Source organism: Osmerus mordax, chromosome 6, assembly GCF_038355195.1.
Source record: "Osmerus mordax isolate fOsmMor3 chromosome 6, fOsmMor3.pri, whole genome shotgun sequence".
NCBI lineage: Eukaryota > Metazoa > Chordata > Actinopteri > Osmeriformes > Osmeridae > Osmerus > Osmerus mordax.
The window spans coordinates 14,345,026-14,366,951 of record NC_090055.1 but is presented as its reverse complement, the minus strand read 5'-3'; the positions used below and the strand labels follow the sequence as shown (position 1 = coordinate 14,366,951).

The 21,926-nt window shown below is 41.2% G+C and overlaps 1 protein-coding gene across 1 annotated transcript in view; it reads right to left on the bottom strand.

The window, feature by feature from the left end:
• Positions 1 to 21,926, bottom strand: part of LOC136943733 (CUB and sushi domain-containing protein 3-like) — a 384,366-nt gene that overhangs the window by 223,884 nt on the left and 138,556 nt on the right. The window contains exons 9-23 of the mRNA XM_067237158.1: positions 20,959 to 21,083; positions 20,501 to 20,622; positions 18,428 to 18,531; positions 18,146 to 18,258; positions 17,833 to 18,015; positions 17,250 to 17,576; positions 16,560 to 16,754; positions 16,158 to 16,296; positions 15,242 to 15,429; positions 14,613 to 14,801; positions 12,938 to 13,054; positions 11,084 to 11,299; positions 1,505 to 1,693; positions 720 to 889; positions 345 to 501 (exon numbers count right to left, since the gene is read on the bottom strand). Coding sequence (XP_067093259.1) covers positions 345 to 501; positions 720 to 889; positions 1,505 to 1,693; positions 11,084 to 11,299; positions 12,938 to 13,054; positions 14,613 to 14,801; positions 15,242 to 15,429; positions 16,158 to 16,296; positions 16,560 to 16,754; positions 17,250 to 17,576; positions 17,833 to 18,015; positions 18,146 to 18,258; positions 18,428 to 18,531; positions 20,501 to 20,622; positions 20,959 to 21,083 — 2,534 coding nt within the window. The remainder of the gene's footprint in view (positions 1 to 344; positions 502 to 719; positions 890 to 1,504; positions 1,694 to 11,083; positions 11,300 to 12,937; positions 13,055 to 14,612; positions 14,802 to 15,241; positions 15,430 to 16,157; positions 16,297 to 16,559; positions 16,755 to 17,249; positions 17,577 to 17,832; positions 18,016 to 18,145; positions 18,259 to 18,427; positions 18,532 to 20,500; positions 20,623 to 20,958; positions 21,084 to 21,926) is intronic.

Sequence of the window (21,926 nt, the reverse complement as noted above, 5' to 3'; positions counted from 1 at the left end):
TAGATAAGCCAATGAGGTAGTTCCTAATCTATTTCTCTCATTTTACAAGGGCCTTACTTACAAAACAGAAAAAAACATGTCCTTCATATTTCAAACAAGGTATTGTACACTGCTTAAGAAACAAAAAGAGATATAAAGAAACGGACAGCAAGACAAATGTGTCAGTGGTGGCAATGACGACCGATGCTTGGCTGATGAAAGTAATTATCCTTTAAAATACTGATAAATAGATATTAATGGCAGACCAGAGTCAAACAAATGGATCCTATAAACAAATAGACATATAAAAGTACTTTTTGCATTTCCTTGAACACATTTTACACCCAAAGTCTTCAATGTCTTACTAGAGTAGATAAGCTTGAATCCGCCTGCGGTGTGCTCCTGGTCAGAGTAAAACTCCAGCCACAGGTGATTGGAAGTGCTGGTGAGGCCCAGACCCAGCATGGTGGAGCCAGTATAGGTCCCCAGGGCCGGGGCAGCACTGTCCCTTCCATCATACACCTGGACCAGAGCATGAAGAAGGACATGAAGAATCACAGTGGTTAGAGATTCAGAACAGAAGAACATATTTTTGAGAGGGAGGCTCAATCACAAGCTTGTGATTATAATAGCTGACACATCACAAAATCAATTGCTATCAAGTCCAAATAGTCCAAGACTAAGCCTTCAGTAGGCAGGGACTGACGATAAATTAAACTCAAAGTTTGTGAATATTTTACCTTGAGAATATCCCCCTGTGCCAATTGAAAGTAGCTGGCAGAGATGTTAATGCCCTTGCCAGCCTGCACCTGGATGCTGTACACACACTCATGGCTATTGTCATAGTCTGAAGGGTAGTTAGGAGACAGCAGAACTCCCTCGTTGTTAGAGACCATCGAGCCACACTCCGCTACAAGACGAAAAGACAGCACAGTAAGAAACACACTAGACAACAGCCAAGTTACTCTTTAGAACAGGTGTCAAGATGACTGTTTGTATTAACCAGTTATTTTTGGGTATATTTCAAGAACAAAAGTGAATACTTACAAAATATTAAGGGACAATATTACATTTTGAATGCCAAGATACTTCAATTTGCTAACTAGATTTTAAAAATGTTGTAAAATGGTTTATGTAGATATCTGAATAGCTACAAGAGCCAACTCCAGGCTAGCTTACTTACTCTTTGTAAAATTCTCAAAAGGTAAGGTACTTTTAACATGACATTTATCTTTGTAACTGGGAGGCTTTGACAAAAATGTATTTAAGTCCAGGTTAATTTGATTCACACAGCTAAGGTATATTTACATTTGATGTAGGCCTATATTTAAATTAGCAGTGTATTTGCTTATTCTAGATCAAAACAACAGATTCACAAAACATGCAACGTTAATAAAGTAAATATCTAAACTAAGCCTTGCCTGCTCTTCAATTCTACAGTATGATCTACACAACAGATATCCTGAGATAGGCTACCTATCCAAACACAGAGCCAATAAGTAAAAGAAGGCAGGTGACCACGTACCCACACACCTTGGCAGAGGGGCACTCCACATACGGCGGCCACCTCCCAAGCATGACATCTCCGTCACTCCCTGCAGGCGATAGCCCACATTGCAAGAGAAATCCAGCGAGTCACCGATGCCAAAGCTGGTGCCTGAGTGCCAGCCGAACTTTGGCATGCCGGGGTCTTCACAGGGTTCCAGGTCGTACTCTAGATAAATAACAGCTGAACTTGGCACCTGATTCATTCAATAACACAATCATGGGGTTTCTTTCAAGCTTTCTTTTACGAAGATGTATTACTATGAGTAGGAAGTCCTCCCCAGGGGGGGGGGTATTCCAGGTAGCAGGTTTAGTGAAAACTTTGAGTTGGTTAACCCTGAAAAGAGGCATAGGCCTCCTCCGGGTTTTCCGTTCCAGAAAGAGAGGTAACGAAAACTTTTCAGTATTTTCCTCATCAGAATCAGCATGGGATTTATTCGCCATGAAAGTTTGCACAGACAAGGAATTTGCTTTGGCAGGAATGTGCAAACATTAAACATATAGGAATCTAAAATTTTAATATGAGGACTAACTATACTAAGGGTACATAACTAGCAAACTAAGGGTACATAACTAGCAATGGAATTAGATTAAAATAAACTATACAATAAAATATAATTTGCAGTAATATACAATATACAAATACAATATTACAAAAAATACAAATGGTACAGGATTGTATTGTCCAGTGCAAAAAGCAGTGTTGTTTTAAGGGCTGTTTTTGTGGCGTGTGGTATTGGTCCTGATGGACCGCAGCCTTCTGCCGGAGGGGAATGACTGAAACAGGGAGTGACCAGGGTGAGAGGAGTTGGCCACAATCTTCCTCGCTCGCCTCAGGGTCCTCGAGGTGTGCAGGTCCTCGAGGGTAGGCAGATTGCAGCCAATCACCTTCTCAGCAGTGCGGATGATACGCTGCAGCCTGCTCTTGTCCTTGGCAGTGGCAGCAGTGTACCAGATGGTGATGGAGGAGGTGAGGATGGACTCAATGATGGCTGTGTAGAAGTGCACCATCATTGTCTTTGGCAGGTTGGATTTCTTCAGCTGCCGTAGGAAGTACATCCTCTGTTGTGCTTTCTTGGTGAGGGAGCTGATGTTCAGTTCCCACTTGAGGTCCTGGGAGAGGATAGTGCCCAGGAAGCGGAAGGACTCCACAGTGTTGACTGGGGAGTCACACAGGGTGATGGGGGTGAGTGGGGCTGTATTCTTCCTGAAGTCCACAACCATCTCCACTGTCTTAAGAGCATTGAGCTCTAGGTTGTTCTGGCTGCACCAGGTCACCAGGTTGGCCGCTTCCCACCTATAATCAGACTTGTCTCCAACAGAGATGAGCCCAATGAGGGTGGTGTCGTCCGCAAACTTCAGGAGTTTGACGGACGACTAGAGGTGCAGCTGTTGGTGTACAGGGAGAAGAGCAGAGGAGAAAGGACGCAGCCCTGAGGTGATCCAGTGCTGATGGACCGGGAGTCAGAGACTTGTGTTCCCAGCTTAACGCACTGCTTCCTGTCAGACAGGAAGTCTGTGATCCACCTGCAGGTGGAATCAGGCACGTTCAGCTGGGAGAGCTTGTCCTGAAGCAGGGCGGGGATGATGGTATTGAAGGCAGAGCTGAAGTCCACAAACAGGATCCTGGCATAGGATGCAGGGGAGTCCAGGTGCTGTAGGGTGAAGTGGAGGGCCATGTTAACTGCATCGTCCACAGACCTGTTGGCTCTGTAGGCAAACTGCAGGGGGTCCAGTAGAGGGTCTGTGATGGATTTAAGGTGTGCCAGCACCAGGCGCTCGAAAGACTTCATCACCACAGAGGTCAGGGCGACGGGTCTGTAGTCATTATGTCCTGTTGGCCTTGGCTTTTTGGGCACAGGGATGATGGTGGAGGACTTGAGACAGGCTGGCACATGGCATGTCTCAAGGGAGGTGTTAAAGATGTAGGTAAACACCGGAGACAGCTGGTCAGCGCAGTGCTTGAGGGTGGCTGAAGAGACAGAGTCCGGCCCAGCTGCTTTGCGGGGATTCTGCCTCTTGAAAATTCTGTTAACTTCACACTCCTGAATGGAAAGAGTCGTCACTGTAGAGGGGGGGAGGTGGGAGGCCTCCTGGGTGGGAAGGGGTAGTTCAGGACTGTCCAATTGTCTTTCAAATCTGCAGTAGAACTCATTCAGTTCATTGGCCAGGCGGGAGTCGTTAGTAGAGTGGGGGGCTCTGGGCTTGAAGTTGGTCATCTGCTTGAGCGCTCTTCAGACAGAAGCAGTCGTTTGCAGAGAATTGATGTTTTAGTCTCTCCGAGTACAGTTGTTTAGCCTCCCTCACCGCATTGCTAAACCTGTTCTTTGACTCCTTGAAACTGTCTCTGTCCCCACTCCTAAATGCGGCCTCTTTCGCTGACCTCAACCTTCTGAGTTTAGCTGTAAACCAGGGTTTGCCGTTGTTGTAGCTCACCCTGGTGCGTGTTGGTATACAGCAGTCCTCACTGAAGCTGATGTATGATGTCACAGCCTCTGTGAGCTCATCCAGACTATTGGTAGCAGACGTGAACATGTCCCAGTCAGTGCAGTCCAAGCACGCCCGCAGATCCTCCATAGTTTCACTGGTCCACTGTTTCGATGTCCTCACAGCAGGCTTACAGCGCTTTAGCTTCTGCCTGTATGCAGGAATCAGGTGGACCATGGTGTGGTCAGAGTGACCCAGTGCTGCTCGGGGGACCGCATGGTATGCTTTGCTGATTGTAGAGTAGCAGTGATCCAAGGTGTTTCCTTCTCTGGTAGGGCATTTGATGAATTGTCTGTATTTGGGGAGTTCTTGAGTGAGATTGCCTTTGTTAAAGTCGCCTAGCACAATAACCAAGGAATCCAGATTTTCGTGCCCCACACTCAGTATCTGGCTGGCGAGCACACGTTGAGCCTCGTTGACGCTAGCCTGCGGAGGCATGTAGACGCCAACCAGAATGAATTATGCAAACTCTGGTGGCGAGTAAAAAGATCTGCATGAAATTACAGCACTTTTTCGGTAAATTATATGTGTTTTTTTCTGTAGGCTATTTCTGAATGACAGGAAATACAGATAGAAAGACAAAGGCAAACTGTAAATTTATAACAAATAACATAATTTTTGGTTTAGACATAGGAACCTTGAATTGTGAACTGAGCTCGGGTAGTTGACGTCATGAAATCCCAGCATGCACCAGTCAATATCAAAGACTACAAAAGCCTGCAAAAGCCTTTTTGGGGCTATCTAATTGTTTATGATCATTGACAAATGCACTTTTAGTAAAGCTCTCTCTTGGAAGTCGCTTGGAATAAAAGTGGCTGCTAAATGAATACATGTAAAGACTCCAGAGTAGGATGAAGGAAAGTTGATTAGATAGTTGTGTAGCGGCAACGCTCCTGTTACACAGAATGCCCTGCGGCAAGCTGAAAAGCTACAGAGTTAAAGGTTTAAGCTTAGTTAGATAAGCATTGTTTGGAGTTTTGTTGTTGTGTTCATTCTGTTTTGATATGGGTAATGTGATGGTCTTTAGTTTGGATACATTAAGTGTTCACCCTGAGTGTGAATGTTGTCCAGTTAGATGGCGATCTAACCTGTCTAATAATCCTAACGTGCGGCGAGCAATATTCCTCTCCAATTCGCACAGCTAGCCGGCGCCGGTAATATCTGTAGTATCTGGATGCTGTATGTTGTGCACACAACGTTTTGAATGAAAATGTTAAATCGTTATTTTGGCTTTATTTAATATTTTATTTATTGAAAATGCAGTTTTTTTAACACAGAAGTTCAATTAATAAAAGTCATATTTACCGGCAAAGAACAGCCTGTAATGTAATATTACAGATATATCTTGTAAATTTGGTACAGTAAAATGTAAATTATTTTACGGTTAATTCATGTTAATTAATTATTTATTTTTTTACTGTAATTTAATGGGTTTAATCTGGCGTCCCAGGTGCCAGATTGTTCCTGTTTTTTTACAATGTTTTTTTTTCCGGAATAGGCTATGTGCTCAGATTGACCATAAACACGTAATAAAACTAATATCTAAAGGGTGGTGAAGTAGGACTACGTTTTTTGTCGCCAGGTGCAAGGCTGTAATCATAATATATATTGGGGGACACACATCCCCCCAATATATATTGAAATGGAAAAAAAATGAAATGAAAAATGAAATTCGTCCCCCCCAATGTTGACTCCATGGCTACACCCTTGGCCGGGTGCCATGGTGGATCCTAGTATCGGAGCTCCATTGATGTTGGCTTTTAAAGATCCTGTAAAGCAAATTCCATGATTTAATTCTCAGTGAATTATATACGTGTGAAATAAATTCCTGAAAGCATGTGCATGAGTTACGCCTGGGACACACTGGCTGCGATTAGTTGCGATCTGCTGCAAAGCGCCTGGAAGCGCTGCCTTTTTCCTTTTGACGCCCATGTTATCAAATGGGACTGGCCACACTGGCTGCGAACTGCCACAATTTCCTGCGATTGTCTGCGATCTGCAGTGATCGTTTCGGCAGCTGGTCGAATCTCTTCGCGAGACGCTTGCGAAATCGGCTGCAAGATGATAAAATACACCATATTAGTTGATATATTTGAATAAAAAAACATATTAAGATTTTACTACATTAATTGTAGACTACGGTGAACATTTGTAAAGTTGTAGACTTTAAAAAAAAAAAAATATTACTTTGGAGGCCTACGTACTTTGCCAATATTCAGTGGCGGAACTACAGTTTTATACATGGGGTGGCCAAGGGGTGGCCAAGGCTACTTCAGGGGGTCCAGAGTCTTGGGTCACTGTTTTCATTAATATATACAGTATAATCTGGGTCTATAAGTGCTGGAAAATTCCAAAATATTTTTTGGAAAAAAAGCTCAAGCACCAGGGACTTATAATAGAATTTCTGTGTTACAGAAATAACACAGTGCATCGTTTATTTACAAAACAAAGTGAATTTAAACACCCCAAAAAACACTGCAATTTGACTTGACAGGTAGCAGAAATCAAGCAGAAAAGGACTTAAAAAAATAAAATAACTTGGTGCCCAACCACATTACAAATTTACAGTATAATATTTATGTTCATGTATATTATGTTAACTAATAGCAAAGAAAAGTTTTGGAATTGGCCTAAACAAGACAGAATTTAATCTGTGTGATAAAAAACCCTTTGGATGTATACTTTTAGAATGTCAGTGTACAAGCTAGTACACAGTGCAGGTATTATTTATTATACCTATTAGCTAACACAGATGTAAACACAATGTTAGGCTAAATTGGGAACCGATCTCTCGTCTATCTGATTACCCTATTTTTCTGAAAATAAGCCGCATCGTGTATAAGGCACACCCCCCCAGAATGAGCACTTTGTGGAATATAAGACTCACTTTGAAAGGAAACAACGTTACCGTTGCGCCGGTTAAAGTGGAGCGGACCACTTCTCACGATTGATTACTTGCCATCTAACTAGACAACATTCCCAATCAGGGTGAACACTCAAATGATCTAAAGACCACAGAATTACACATTTCAAAACAGAACGAACACAACTATAGAACTCCAAACAATGCTTATTTAACTAAGCTAATGCCCTTAACATAGTAGCTTTTCAGCTTGCAGCAGGGCATTCTGGGTACGAAGAGCAATGCACGAGTATAGGCGATCTACAGCATTGTGTAACACACTTCGGTTGTGGATAGTATGTCCAGAAATAAAGCAAAGTCACTCATTTAGTGGCAGAATCCATTGTTATGTCTACACAATTATTTTAAATATAGTATAAGTTTAGCTAACTTGCAAATCCTGAGGATAGCCTACTGTGGCAGACCTTTCTATGTGACAACGGACAAGGGTGTTTTGTCCCTCGTGAGTTGCCGTAGGCTTGATGCTGAAAGCATTTGTGAAATCAGTGAGGGCTGTTCAAATAGCGATGTCAAGAAGAGCAGTGGTAAAATATGGAAGCAAATCGTTACCGAAATTCAAATGCAAATGCATTTCCAGAAATGCATTTGCATTTTAAGAATGTGGCTGCATTATTTGACTCATAAATGAAATTAGTAATCAATCATCCTATTTGCATTTAAATTTTCTTCTTCAAGAGTGCTCAATCTTTCACTTAATTAAAATGAAAAATAAATAGACATTTGAGATTAAATTTTCAAAACATGCCCCAGCAAATAGATACCAAAATTCAATTTGAAATGTAAAATTAAATTAAATTTCCAGAAATGCATTTTCATTTTCAAGAACGTGGCTGCAAAATCGTGACCACAATTCAAATTCAAATGCATTTCCAGAAATGCATTTTAATTTTAAGAACATGGCTGCAAAATCGTGACCACAATTCAAATTCAAATGCATTTCCAGAAATGCATTTTCATTTTAAGAACGTGTCTGCAAAATCGTGACCACAATTCAAATTCAAATGCATTTCCAGAAATGCATTTTCATTTTAAGAACGTGTCTGCAAAATCGTGACCACAATTCAAATTCAAATGCATTTGAAGAAATGCAAAATGAACGAAAAAGCATTCTGAGCGGCGCAGCAGAGTGACGTCAGTAGCCGCTCTTCTTCAGCTCCCTGCTGACCGAGCTACCCATCTTGTTTGGTAGGGGGCGGTGTGCACATCTGCATTGCATTACATTGCAAATGTGCCGGGAAATTGATTGAATTGCCAGGTCTTTAGAGCAGCGTTCCCCAACTGGTACCGGTACCGGTCCGTGGGTCATTTTGTACCGGGCCGCACAAAAAATAATTAATAACATTATTTCCTTTTAATTGATTATCAGAGTCTGAAAGACGTTTTATTCTGAAAAATGACCTGATTCTCTCCTTCTCCGCGGGCCTTTTCCTCTGAGCAAAAGATCTCTGCAAAGACGTGTGTTTACTCATTTTTTAGCAAGTTTGTGGGCTTTATTGAACGGTATCATGCGCATCTCTTCCTCTTGATACATGACAAGTGATAGTTACCACTCAATGAAGCCTGTTTAAGACAACAACTCTATCAGTGTTTGGGTGAAGGCTATCCTGAGATCGCCACTAAAGCACTGAAAACCCTGCTTCCATTTCCAACATCAAGCGGGATTTTCTGCCGTGACAGCAATCAAACAAAATTATGGAATAGGCCTAAACTGGATATAAGGAACGCACTTCGGGTGTCACTGGATTTTCTGGAAATGCATTTTAATTTTCAAATTTTACATTTCAAATTGAATTTTGGTATCAATTTGCTGGGGCATGTTTTGAAAATTAAATCTCAAATGTCTATTTCTTTTTCATTTTAATTAAGTTCAAGATTGAGCACTCTTGAAGAAGAAAATTAAAATGCAAATAGGATGATTGATTACTAATTTCATTTATGAGTCAAATAATGCAGCCACATTCTTAAAATGCAAATGCATTTCTGGAAATGCATTTGAATTTTGGTAACGATTTGCTTCCATAGTAAAATTCAAGTTATGAAAAGAGACCGCGTCCGTGTCTTATTGTCCACACGATCATACAATTAGATCTAAAACAAACTTACAAAGAGCTCGGTTATACTACCAAAGTTGAATTAGTAATATTGTTAGCGATGCTAGCGTTATTTTTGCTAGAGCTAGCTAGCCTATAACATTTCACTGGGTCTTGCAGCTGTTTGATTAACTGAAATTATTATGAAATGTTATGTTCTACTAGCCATTTGCCTACTTTAGCAAGTCACTGTATTACCAAGCCCTGATAGTGTAACTGAGACAACACAGTACAGTAGCCTAAATAATTCCTCTTTCAAGTAATAAGCCCCCGTTCAAGTGTTGAGCATTAAATTAGCTGCACGGTCTGTAGAGATCTTGAGACAAAGCCACTTTTTTTGTTCTAAAACCGGATTATAAACTGCTTCTAAATATAAGCTGCACAAGCACAAGAAAACGGTAAAATCGGAGTACAAGCCTACTGTCTGTCTCAGTTTGTCTGTTATTGGAGTCGAAGTTCTAACATTAACTTACACAGCTACTGTAGGCTAATCAACATTCGTAACAAAAAATTCAGGAAACCTAAACCCAATGCAAACCTTAAAACTTACTTCAAATATTATGCCTTTTTCAATCACGAAAAGAGCTTGTGGAGCTGTGGAAATATTCTCTAATCTGCTGTCTGTTCTTATTCTTCTGTATCTCGCAACAAGCGTCTCTCTTCGATTTGAATAATGCAACGCAGCAAAATAAATTCTTCTTTCAACAAGAGGTCAAATGAGATGTCAATCAGCATCAAATTTCCAGTAGCTAATTACATTTTGGGGTGGCACCCGGGGTGGCCAATCAGATATCAGGTGTCCAGTGCCCGGCGCGGAGAAATGCACGTCTGGTGTGAACAGCTTTGGTGTGAACAACTTTGTCGTTTCTGATGGTAGCCAATCGTGGCGCTTCGCGGTGGTTCCAGGCGCTTCGCAGCCAGTGTGTCCCAGGCGTTAGACCGTTGAACAGTTTCTCTTCCGTTTTCAGCTCAGGTTTTGTTTCGTTGGAGCCAAAACCCGACTGATCTACGTCACAGCGACCTATCTACATCAGATCACAGACGGTTGCATTCTGTTACTACACATTCTTCTGTGGTGTGATGAACTTAAAAATCTTTTTCAATTCCACTTTAAAGGATCTGTAATAGTTCTCATGCCCGCGCTTAACTCAGAGTGGACGTACACAAGTTGACTTAACAAATTCAAATCAGCTTTTCTGGAACCGAAAAGTCTTGAGTTTCCATTTTAGAGTAACTCAACTCAGAGTTCAGGGTTAGGCTCACATTTTGTTTAAACCCGCTACCTGGAATACCCCCCAGTTCTGCATCGAGCAAGGGGGTGACATAACTAAACCAGTCAATCTGATATTAGGTCATGAGAGGTAAAAAGTGGAATTATCATCAGCAAATCCATAGATGGTGATTACAGTTTCCACACAAACAGATAATTTCATGAATATTCATAGGGGCAGAAGTTACACTTAACATCAATGAGAAGCAGGCAAACATTTAGGTAGGAAGACTCTTCAGTCTGCTTTCTCTCTCCATCTCTCTTTCACTCTTGTACACTCTCTGCACCCACTCGCATTTTGTGTTTTATTTCGTAGTTCTTTCTCCCTTTCTTCCTTCCTCAATCTCTCCCTCAATCTCCCTCCCTACATACACCCCTCTCTCTCTCTCTTTCTCTCCTTTTGTCACCTCTCCCTGCTCCCTCTCCTTCCCATCCCTCCCTCTCCCTTGCTTCCCTTTTCCTTATTGTCTCCCTCCCCAGTCATTTTCTTAGGATATTCACCTGAATGGCCTGTTAGATGATAACTCATTTCAGAAAGACAACGTGTACCTGACCGCTTTATATCATAATTATGTGGCTTACATCTCAGACTTTGGTGTTCAGCCCAAGGACTGTTCTCATCCTTCCTTACAAATTGCACCTTACAGGTTACATTATGCACTCTGGAGGGTTAGTCCTTTAGATCTCATCATTGTACAGGAGCACATTCCCCCCCTCCACCTCTCCTTTCTCTCTAGATCACTCCCTCTCTCGCCTCACTTTTAACCCAGCACTCCCACTCTCCCTCACCAGAGAAGGACATGTTGAATCCCTGCAAGGAAATGGAGAAGTCGGAGATGAATCGGAGCTGGGCCTTAAAGTTGCCATAGAGACCGGCATTGACCGGGGCAGGACGCTCGAAGCCAGTGAGGCGAGCTAAAGGCTGGGCAAAGCTGCCATTCTCTGTGATCAGCAGGTAGTCATGGTGATCCTCCAGGTGAAAGGAGTGGAAGGTGAACTGCACTCCTGTGGGGAGGTAACCAGAAGAATAAAAGGGCTCTTAATAACACTTAATAAATGTAACAAAGCTATCCGGTAGTTAGCAGCTGACCACACTCTACTCTAAGTGCACTTTCAAGAAAAACTTAGCACCAAATGAAGGCTTTACTTCAAATCTATTTACAACGCATTTAGTCAACTGAATAAACAGTAGAGTCTAGGGTCACAGTACAGTCTAGTTCGTACTATTTACGGTATTTTACATTCCACAATTCCAGAAACTCTTTGAATGTAAAAAGAATCATAAAAGTTTTGAAATTGTATGAACAAATGGTGTGTTAGGATCTCTCTAATATTGCCAGTAATCTCTGTGTGTGTGTGTCTGCCTATCTGTGTAAATGGGATTTTAAAGCAGCAAGTTTCCAACGATTATCTCAAAAACCAGGCACTCTGCAAAGTTCATATTTTGCAAGTGTGCAGATTAACTTTGTTTGGATAAGCATTTTGACATTTTCTAGCTCTTGCGAGTCAAAACGATGTGGATATAGCGAGCCGAAACCAGGCACAGGAACAATATTATTTATATCAGTGCGAAAATCCAAGTCTATTTTACTGATGAAATACGGACTAGCTAACTAAGAGAAAGACTATATTTAAAGTCGATGGGTTATTTCAGTAGGTATAGCTGGAAGGTTATTAGCTACAATTAGTTTGCAGTGCTGATTTCAAAGGGTTTCCTTGAAGGATGAAATGCTGGCTAATTAACAGAACGACAATATAAAGTGTATACTTTCAGAATAGATCAGTGAATTGTGTTACATAAATCAATGTGTTTACTGATGTCAAAACTAACTGTACATTGCAAATATGCACAAAACTCACAACACCAAATCACAACATTAAAATCACCAGCACGCATCACGGACATGGGCACAATTCCTTTCACTTTAGCCTCCTTGGTCGGTTTCTTACGGCATGGATATGGCGGGTTTAATGTTCGTACAAATTTATGACACAAACACATGTCATGTCATATTTATGAGAATGCAATACAAAAACTGGAAAAAAATACTAATGTTAAAATAAACGTAGCAAACTACATAATAATGCATGAATGTACAAAAGCATTGGCAATTTGTTTAAAATAATTATAAACTGCATTTATGACATGCTTAAATGACTAGAATAGATGATGTGGAGGTTGAACAAGTACTTCAGAGATGACAGATCATTTCAATTGTGATCTGATAAATATAGGTACCAAAGCCACAGAGAAGAACTTTAATCACTAGCTGTATCACATGCACTGGACTATCTATATATAATTCTACAAATCTGTGTGACACCAATTCACAGAAACTGTGCACTAGTTCAAGTGATCTGTTGTGTTTCACTGGCATCTTAATCACCAACTGCATCACGTGCACTGTACACTAGTTCATTTAAATGTCCATTTCACAAAGATTTAAGAGATATGAAATGGATTTGTCTCAGTGTAAAAAAAAAATCTTAATAATTCATAAATTATATTTGAATAAACCTTTTGCAGATGGTGGACTTTTGAAATGATGTTGTATGGTGCTCTATAGAGCTACAGTCAATGCAATGGTACAGTACCACTCGTTTCCTGTAACTCAGGGTTGAGTGGAGATTTGTATCTCTTACCTTTTCCATGGCTTACTTCCACTCCCCAGGTGCAGTTGAGAGAGCTAGGGTAGAGCTCTGGGTATCCAGGCGACAATATGATGCCACTGGGGCCTCTCACATCCCCTCCACAGGATGCTAAAGAAAGAGGGTAGGAGAGAAGAAGGGATGAAAGGGAGAGTGGAAGGTTGGAGGGAGGAAAAGAGTGAAATGGAAAGTGGATGAGAGATAGAGGAGAAATAGAGGAGAGATTGAGGATGGATGGAGTGGGGTGGAGGGAGAGGTGGAGAAAAGGATTAAGGATGAAGGGAGGTGAGGTGGTGGGATGTGAGATGGAGTAAGCATGGGGAGGGGTGGAGAACAGTGGGATGGCGACAGGATGAGAGATGACGGGAGGATGGATGAAAACAGAAAAACAGATGGATGAAAACAGAAAGATGGAGGAGAGGTGACACTAAAAGTCAACTCCTTGATATGATCTCTAGCTTGGATGGTGACCATTGACACATAATCTACTGCAAATCATCTCATTACAGGGAGATAATGAGATAAGGTTGCTCCTCATTGGCTGATGTGCTGCTAGGTTCAGAGCCTGCTGAAGGTTAACTGGATTAATTAGATATTGTACACCATCCTCTCTCCTTGTCATTTCAATGTATTCATGAAAGTTCATCTCCCTTGAAAGGCCAAAGCTTTGTAAATATTGCATTTTCAGAGACAAAATGTCTATCAGAGAGCTATTCCGTGTGGACCTGGGTGCTTAGAGGAAGGCATTAGCAACATCAAAACTGTTCCAGCCCTCCAAATGACCTATTGCAGACACAAATATTAGAAGCTGAAGACATTGTACAAATGCATATTTCCTGAGATGTTATTGTAATGTGGTATTTTGGAGGATTGGGGAGATGCCTTGGGCTTTACAGCTGCAATCCCCTCTCCCTTCCCAAACCCAAGCACCACAAGCCCCCAAGGCAAATGTGGCAATCCCTTCCAGAAAAGCAGAAACAAATATTGTATAAATGAGCTAAAAAAAGAAAAGAAAAAGTCATTAAAAGTGGATGAGTACACTTAGCAATGCATAAGTTGGAGTCTGATTGGGCTCAAGGCAAGATAGATGGTGTCTGGCACACCTAGACTCAGGAAGCACAGAGACTAGAGCTGAAGTTAAGGCACCTTTGGGATATGACAGTAATAATATCCTATAATAATATAATAACTAATATCACATGTTCTGTAAATCTGCCTCTTCCAATTCCCACTCAATTCAAACCCCAGTCAATTGATTATTTGGTTTCCACTGCAAAGGGCAGCCTGGTAAGAGCCCACTCTTATTTTCTCTTGACTACAGCAGTGGAATCAGCATCCTTTTCAATCAGCTGTTAGTTTGTACTCACTGAAAATATACTAACCATCAATAAGCTAAAATAAACGAAAACCTTATATAACATAAACACATTTAATGTAATGTTTAAGGATGCAAAAAGACATCAAAAGCATGGCTGAAAAAGATCAGGGACCCAGTCTGAAAATGATGAATTATCAAATAAATTTATAATAATCTAACTATTAACATCCAATTCCCATTCATAAGGAATTCTTTACAAATGCTTTAAATTGTGTAGTTATTACAAAGCGTAAATAAATATTTTGAAGAAAGTGTATCAGTATGGGGACCAATGCAGCTGATAAAATGTACCATCACATGTAGGAAGTTGGTGACTCCAAAAGTGGTTCTTCTCACAGAGCAGCAGTTCCTCATGGCTCAGTCTATACCCTGGTTCACACTGGAAGGATACCGAGGAGCCGATGGATAGGTCATGTCCATGACGGACACCATTGACTGGTATGCCAGGATCCATGCAGGAGAATGTGTCAAGTGTCACAACTGGTTTGGGGCAAATAATGACACAAATATTCAAGTATTTTTGTGCTGAGAAAGATAAAGTTCTCATCTGGTAGCAGAAACAAATGTATGAAGCACTTTCATTGCATCGTGCATAGGATCCAAGAAAAGTTCAACTGTAGTAAACTTAGATGACACATAACTTATACCCCAACGTGATTGTACTGTTTGCATAACCATTAGTGTTTAACACATGTATGCACAATTTATATTTTGAGGGAAAATATTATACTATTACACTGAGCTTTGAAAATGTGACCAAAAATGCATGTTTTGTCATCACAATCTGTGACAGTGAAGACCCAGGGAGGGCATTTAGGGGAGTATTTCATTACTTTAAAATGTGATAAGTTGTCAGACAGCTTAGAAATACGGGCCCTGGACAGTTCCATCGCTCCCCAAAACCAATATTTTAATCTTACCTTCATAGAAAATCTTGAAGCCGCTGTTGGAGCGGCTATTGTCTGTGGTAAAGAGTAGGTACAGGAAGTTTCTGCTACTGAACAGGAACTGAGGCACCTGGGTCCCGTTAAAGGACCCAATCAGTGAGGAGAGCAGGTTGGGACCATCGTGGACCTCAAGGAAATCATAGCTGAGCTCTGTCTGAAACCTGAAGAAAAGACGGTGGTAGGGGAATGAGGAGGGGAAGTACATTCTTGGAGTACATTCTTAAATTGTTTAACTGAAAGTTCAAGGCTATTCTATTCTGTCCACACTGTTTGAACATTCTACTGTTTATTACACTTTTTATTCTGGGGTAAAAATACCCCTACACTGCAATTGATCCCATTATTTTGAGGAGATAAGATCAATGTGTTTCAAGGAATCTGACATAGCATAGATCTAATCTTCCCCTCTAGGCTCTGTGGGATCAAAGACAGACCCTGAACTCTCAATTTCCCTATGATTAAGACCTAATGAAAAGCTACTGACAGCAAGGGGAAGTAATTTTGTTAATCTTTAGTCTATTGAAAAATTGGAACAGCTTTCAATCCTACAATTATGTCTGTCAATATCGTAAACGAGCAACATTTTATTTTATTTCATGAAAAACGCAATTCAAGCTAGAAATGGGAGAGATAACTTCCATCAACCCTTATTTTTCAGAAAGCAAATCCACAGATGACTGGTTTGTGACTGTGTGTGTGACTGTGTGTGACTGTGCGTGTGTGTGCGAGAGAGAGAGAGAGAGAGAGAGAGAGAGAGAGAGAGAGAGAGAGAGAGAGAGAGAGAGAGAGAGAGAGAGAGAGAGAGAGAGAGAGAGAGAGAGAGAGAGAGAGTGTGTGTGTGAATGTGTGTGAGCGTTCCTGTGCGGGTTAGGGTGGGTTTTGGACAGACCTGTCAAAGCTCATCTTGATGGAGCGCCCTGGCTCAGCCTCGATGACCCACTCACAACTTAGTGAGTCCTTGTAGTAGCCTGGCCACCCAGGGGAGAGGATGACTCCGGCAGGTCCAGAGTAGTGTCCCCCACAGGGAGCTGCCGCGGCAGAGAAGGATAGAAGGATGGAGTGGGCCGGGTGATAGAAGAAATAGTCTAGTTATTTGTTTCCACATCCTTTCACCAAAGGTAAATCTTTAGCAGGTCCTGGGAATTGAGTGACACCTAACATAATCATGAATAAAATGATGGCATGAGCATAAAATCAATCTTCAAAGGGATACATATCAATGCACTTGCCTGCTCCTATTATGAGCATGATGCAGCTGCACTCAACACTAAATTAATGTAAATCAAAGTACCTTCACACTTCGGGATAGGCCCACTCCACATGACCTTGCCTCCTTCCAACTGGCAGACAATGACGTCTGTTCCCTGAGTCTTGATGAAGCCTTCCTCACACACCACCGAGATCGAGCTTCCCAGCTGGAAATTGTCACCAAACCGCCTGGCATTCAGAGGGATACCAGGGTCCGGGCACTCGTTATGCCCAAAAGCTAAGAGGGTTGGGGCAGAAAAAGAGTACAAAGATAGTGAGATAGAGATAGTGAGGGTATGGGGGAAGGAGGGGGGATAGGATGAAAAGGAAATTAGAAAGTAAAGAAGAGATAACAAATTAATAGAAGGAGGAGAAAGCTGGGCAATAAATACATCCCAGACACTACATGGTTTTTCTGAATAAGAATATACCTAAGCACAACGATAAGAAATGAATGTGTCTCTCTGTCAGTGGAGGAGAAATGGGCTACTGTACAAGTAAAGATAAAAAAGTTACAGTATATTTAGTTTAGGCCTGTTATGTACCAAACTAAAAAGTATTCTACCATAAACTCATTTATAGTTAGCTCTGATTTAATCCTCTCTATCATTTCGGTTCTCCAAGAAGTCAATCAAAAGTAATCAAAAGGATGGGTACTGGCAATCAGCTTAAAATAAAATAATCTGTGTTACTATTCACATAATATAACACAGGTCAAAAACTATGGGCTCACTGCTGTATGTGATGTTGAAACCTCGGCCAGACATGGAGTGGTCGGCCTGGAACTCCAGTTGCAGAACATTTGAATTGGAAGTCAGGTGGGAGGGCACTTCGGCCCCTGTGAAACGGCCCAGTATGGCCGAGCTCAACTGGTCGCCATCCTTCACGGTCAGGAAGTCGTAGGGCGGCTCCAGGTCAAAGTCATTGAATGCCAGGTGGATACGACTGCCTAGCTCTGAGATGATGAGCCACACACAGTTCAGGTTGTTGCCGTAACCCTCTGGGTAGTCAGGAGACAGCACCGTCCCCATGGCTGCTGTGAAGTTGGAGAAACATGGAACTACGGGAGAGGAGGGGACACAGAGAACACATTTAACAGGTTTGTTTGTTTTTACTACGTTTGCGGATCTTCTTCTGGCTGATCACATTCAAGACCATATGAAATAGGCCTTGAAAGGTAATGGCGCAACTACACTAATTAATCTTGTACACAGTGACACGGTGTGAACATGACGTTTATTAGTGCTGTAGTGAAGTGCTCGACAAGCACTCAAAGCAATTCAGGCAGGGTGCAAAATAGACCCGAACATACTCACATATGCAAATAGGAATATTAGCCGACCACTGGTTATTGTTTTGGCAGGTAATCATTCTCTCCCCGATGACTTCAAATCCAAACTGGCATTCAAAGCGCAGCACGTTGCCATTCAGAAACCCACTGCCCTCCTGATACCCATACAGAGGTGTGCCTGGGTCACCACAACTCTCTTTTTCTATCTCTGCAGGGGAGAAAGAAAGAGAGGGATTTGTCCAAACTGTTTAATAGTTCTATCATTATCTGTAAAGAGGCAGGAGAAGGGTGTTTGCCTTGGCCAGGGCCCAGGCTCAGGAGTTGGGGAGGCAGTGTACCTTTATAGTTGATCTTAAAGCCGATAGAGCCCACACTCTCATCCGACTGGAGATGCAGCCACATTTGATGGGACATGCTGACTATAAGGTCAGGTACAAAGCTGCCTGTCAGGCTGGAGATAAGAGCACAACAAAGCCAAAAGCTCATCACAAGCTTTCTCCCTGCATCCAATCAGACAGTTTCATCTGAGGGGAAATATTATTCTCAAAAAGTCTTGGCATGCAGGTGACCCAGCAAATTAGGCCTTTGACAACACAAATTGGTTTGTACTAAATACTTACACTTGGATAACTTTTTTGGAATCACCTACTTCTCCTCCATCTCCTATTGTCAATGAGTCATATCCGATTTCCAAGTCAAACTCCTCAAAATGTATCTGGATGATCTGTTGAGGGCCAATATTGGTTAACGTACATCTTTTATTTAACCTATGTGCAGAACAATGCTGTTGAATCAGCTCTCTGTGATTCATTTATGCCAGACATAACAGGAAATACATTAAGTTTCCCTATAAGTCTAACAGAAATGTAAGAATGTAAGGTAGCTTGGGAATTTGTTTTGGTGATATATGTCTTTCTTACTCACAGTACTCATCAATGGTAAGTTCCAAAACAAATTTAAAAGGATACCAATATTCATATATTACATTTTGATACAATGCAGAAATCCTAAAATTATCAAGTTATGTGATTGACTCATTCAACATTTACCTCGCATCAAATTCATAAACATTCAAGCAGCTGTTCATTTGCATAAACACCCCTTTGAGAGGGGATTTGGAGACAGTTTTAGAGTGAGGGAGTGGCGTTTACGTAGATGGAATATGTAATGCCGTACACATATTGTAAATACGCTCCTAAATCCCATCTAGTCTATTAATCTTTACTTGACTCATAATTAAAAACTGTGCAAATGTATGCAACAGAATAATTTTCTGATCTAAATTATGCAAATATCTACCGAACATTTCTATACGTTGGTGAAATGGAACTGTAGTGAGAACGAACCCTTTCTAAAACAAAAGGACCTACATTATTGTGTCAGTAGTTTAAATTTAAATGCATAGCAGGGCAAACTCCACAGTAAGAGCACAGCCAAACAATTCCTTCATTTTTCTTTTTTTTTTTACATATTGGTAATGGCATAAATGTACATGCACTTCAGAGCACAAATCAAATATCGAAAAACAATCACTGAAAAATTATATTTCAAAGCAACTATTGACCAAAAATAATTAATTGCCTGTCCGATTATCCTTTTGCAAATCTTTACTGACAGTCACTTATGTATGTTTTGGTACTTAGCCTTCCATGCCTACATAGCTTTGCTGAATTTCAAACTGTGCCATGCAGTACTGAAGCATTTGAATTAGGAGGTGAATGAAAATGATTATTAAAATCGTACCCCTAATGAGAGGTGTACCAACAGCACAGTATGGTCAAATGTAATGCGTGTCATGGCTGTTGGTGCCAACAGCAACAATGTAATAGCAACATGCTATTCATCTGCAGTGCTATTCTCTGGCCATGGGGAGGCCAGTGCCTGCAAAAAGCTCATGTAAAACAACCTCATTAGGCATGTACGCCTTTGCAGAATTATAATAACAATGAGACAGTTATTGTTAAATTAACAACATAGTTTTAATTTGTCAGTAAACTCGTTTTAGATTTGAATGGTAAATGAATAGATAAAATACAACAATATGTGTTTAATATAACCCATACTGTGCAAACTGAAGATTTATGTTTGTTTAGAAAGATTTCTGACTAGCTTTTAACTTTCAGTGCTTCCCCTACTATTGTTTTGGAGGTGTGCCCCCTATGTATTTTTTTTTCAAATAAAAACGTACGCGCTAGGTAAAGGTGTTTTCATAAAGGCAATTAGCTTCTGCTCGTCGCCTCAAAAGTTTGATTAATTTAACAAAAACTTGCGCAACGTTGCCCTTGTTACACCTGAACGCCTGTCGATGAGTAGGCCTAGATCCACTGGCAGCGTCTAAATTGCAGTGAAGCTGACTTTTTGCTCAGCGCGAGCAGCGCCATGTGGTGCTGGGAATAGCATTTACTTCCTTGCATATACCGTGCTAGCTGTGTTATGCTAGCTAGTTTGGTTTTGACTAGCAACATACTGACTTTGCTCATCCACAAATGCTCTAATAAATACATAGAACAGGGTTCACTTCTCTTGCTAGGCGACCTGTTTGCGCTGCCAGGTGTCATGTGACTTCCATTGAAAATGAATGGGAGGCAACATTTTGGTCAACTGCCCCCCCTGAAAGAAATCCTAGGAGAAACACTGAGTTTAATTGCTTATCATACCATATGAAGCATTCACAAGTGAGGAGTCAAGCGTACCTTATTGGGGTCGCTGGCAGTGACGATCCACACACACTGGGAATTACTCTCGTACTGAATAGGGAAGTTAGGAGACGTAAAGGTACCAGACGGTCCTTGCAGGTTCGATCCACATGTTTTAACTGAGGAGAATACATAACAAAGAGTGAAACAAACAGCTTCATTGAAAAATAGGCAACACAGCTTTGAGGATAAATTAAAACATGAAGTTTGGTACTGTAACTAGGCTAGGCTAATGCAAATTAGAGCAACCCAGGAAACAAAGCTCTGCTTTTGTGTAACACTGGAGCCACTGTATCATCCATTATTAACAAGGTGAGCACTGCTGCTATCTGCATAAGTCCCCAGGCCATGCCTTACTCAAATTCTTCATCAGACCCAGCCAGCTGGGTCTAGCGGTAGGAGTCTGGGTTGACATGCGCTGGGTTCGTATGTATCCCACCAGTTTCAGTTCTCACCTTTGCAGACGGGCCTGTTATCGCTCCAGGCAGCGAACACCTCAGCTACACGTTGGCAGGTGATGCTCTTGGATCCCTGGAGCACGTGGTCTTCGTCACATGTAAACTGAGCAGTCGCTCCAATGCTGACATTTTTTTAAATGAAAAAACATTGAATTAATACAAAGCACTGCATAAAATAGTTTCATGTAAACAAGCTTTTCTAAGATAATTTAGATCTGGATTACTATTTTATCACTTTGTAGGGGGTTTAATATTTGTTGAACCAACCAAAACTATTCCCCTATGTTTAAAGGAAGAGGGATAAACTGAACAGTGTAACATTAACCAAATGATGCCAATACCAATGGAATTAGTTATTTGACTTCAGAAATCAGAACAAGAATGGTGAAAGTGAGTTAAATTAACTCGATATTTAATAACGTTGCAAATAAAGGAAATCAATTACAAGGCAAATATGTTACAAAATGTTTTTAAATCTTACCTACTCTACCATTATTATTGTAAATCAGAGAGAGAAAGCAAGAGGTGAGGAAGGAGAAGGAGTAGGAGAAGCCAGAGCTGAGGATAAACCCTCAGGAGATCAATAATCCAAAGAACAATGCTTAACAGTTCCCTTTATACCCAACTATTATCTGTAGAACAACCAATCGGACCACATATTGACCCCTACTTATCAACATATTACTAGCAATGCAACAGTAAGTTACACAATGAGGTATGAGACCCATCAAGTACAGATTCTGTCCAGCAACTCCAGATTTGAGCATATGAGAGGTGGGGGCAGGGTGACACCCAGCCTTACAACTTTAAGAGCACTATCGCAGGACAGTACTTTTTAGTTCCATAAACTCCTGATCATTCCATCAGTATCACTTGAAAGGGGAAGACATCAGTGACTGAACAGCACAGCTATTGTAGATGTATGAGAGACTTGTCAGTAATATCCCAGGGGTGGACCATATACA